Source organism: Dichomitus squalens (assembly GCF_000275845.1).
Source record: "Dichomitus squalens LYAD-421 SS1 unplaced genomic scaffold DICSQscaffold_21, whole genome shotgun sequence".
NCBI classification, from domain to species: Eukaryota; Fungi; Basidiomycota; class Agaricomycetes; order Polyporales; family Polyporaceae; genus Dichomitus; species Dichomitus squalens.
In genome coordinates, this window is record NW_006766903.1 from 401,431 (window position 1) to 403,013 (window position 1,583).

The window sequence follows — 1,583 nt, forward strand, 5'->3', positions numbered from 1 at the left end:
TTTTCTGCCTCTTTCTGTTTCATGAAGACGACTGATAAAGTGCAGATACCCTATGCGCTCTTAGAAGTCCCTTCGTAAAAGACCTCCATCGGTGCATTGAATTTGATTGCACATCTGACGCTCATCCTGCAGGAATCTCGCCCTCAAGAAACTTGGTCCCTCTAGATGGAGTGAGCACTACTCTCAGTAGCCTTCATTATTTTGATCAGAACTAACTTCATCGCAGTCCCTTTCATCATGGCTGCCTGGGGAATCATAGTTGTCGCTGAAGGCTTCGTGAAGAGCTTTGGAGGGCTCATGACGTACGTCTCCTTCCTTAACGATTGCTTTGCTTGAGTCGCCAATTGTAAATACGCAGAGCCCGAGTGTTTCAGGGCATGGCAGAGGTGAGCAACCATGTTCTCTTCTTGTCTTGTCGACTAAAATGGCATGGCAGTCCGGCATCTTCCCAGGCCTGACGTTCTACCTCTGCGTCTGGTATCCGCGAACGGCCCATGCCCAAAGAATCAGTCTTCTATACTCGGCTGTAACGCTCGCCGGCGCATTCGGTGGGTTGCTCGCATTCGCTATCGTTAAGATGGACGGGTAAGGACGCCCACCCCTGCTCGTCATTGCATCGGCTCACGTCTGTTCAAGGATCGGAGGTCTGAATGGGTGGTCTTGGATCGTGAGTGTCAAGTCCGATGACCGAGAAGGATGACCTGACAGGACTATGGCAGTTCATACTCGAAGGATTAGGTATGTCACATCATTCATCTGGTACAGACACAGCGAGACAGATCTGCCACGATAGTGACCTTCGTCGTCGCCATCTTCGCATAGTTCTACATGTCCGATGTGAGTAGTATACACATTCTGCACACTGTCACACACGGGAGCTGCGCACGCATAGTATCCGGAGAATGCATCGTTCCTCACGAAGCTTGAGAGGGAGTGGTTGGTCGAGACCATCAAGCAGGACAGCACAGGACTCTCGAAAGAGTTCAAGCGTAAGTTCGTCTTCCAGGCTCTTCGCGACCCGCATGTATGGATGCTCTTTGGCATCCACTTCTGGTATGCTCCAGCATAGCGTTGTGAATCTTGCTACGGTGTCCTAACAGTCGCGCATCGGAATTGTGTCGTTCAGCCTCATCATCCCTGCCTACGCCTTCTCCCTCTTCCTGCCCACCATGATTACCGGTTTGGGTTTCTCTTCCTCAAAAGCCCAACTCCTCTCCGTGCCGCCAAATGCCGCAGGCTGTCTCACTACCGTTGTAGGGGGTGTACTATCTGACCGCTTCCGTGCGCGTGGCCCGTTCATTCTCGTCGGGTCGCTCACGGCGCTTGCGGGCTATTGCATCCTCTTCACAACTGCGGATTCGTGGACCGGATATGTTGGAACGATACTCGCAGTCTGTGGCCTATTTCCGAGCATAGCGTGCGTTCTTGCTTGGGCGGGTGGGAACTCGGGTGGGGAGGTAAAGAGGGTGGTCGCTATTGCGATCGTTATCGGGTGTGGGAATCTCGGGCCGTAAGTCCGTTTTTCTACTCAGGCTCGAGCTTAGAGCGGTGTGCTGAGCCGAGCTCGTAGGATCGTCTCGTCG

General features: G+C 52.9%; 1 protein-coding gene across 1 annotated transcript in view; it reads left to right on the top strand.

Annotated features, from left to right (window-relative positions):
* Positions 1-21: 21 nt before the first annotated feature.
* The window catches only part of DICSQDRAFT_63179 (MFS general substrate transporter), a gene marked incomplete at both ends in the record, with an annotated part of 2,403 nt that continues 841 nt past the window's right edge, over positions 22-1,583 (top strand). The window contains 9 exons of the mRNA XM_007366944.1: positions 22-74; positions 133-170; positions 227-302; positions 359-386; positions 437-585; positions 637-667; positions 739-801; positions 893-1,053; positions 1,127-1,510. Coding sequence (XP_007367006.1) covers positions 22-74; positions 133-170; positions 227-302; positions 359-386; positions 437-585; positions 637-667; positions 739-801; positions 893-1,053; positions 1,127-1,510 — 983 coding nt within the window. The remainder of the gene's footprint in view (positions 75-132; positions 171-226; positions 303-358; positions 387-436; positions 586-636; positions 668-738; positions 802-892; positions 1,054-1,126; positions 1,511-1,583) is intronic.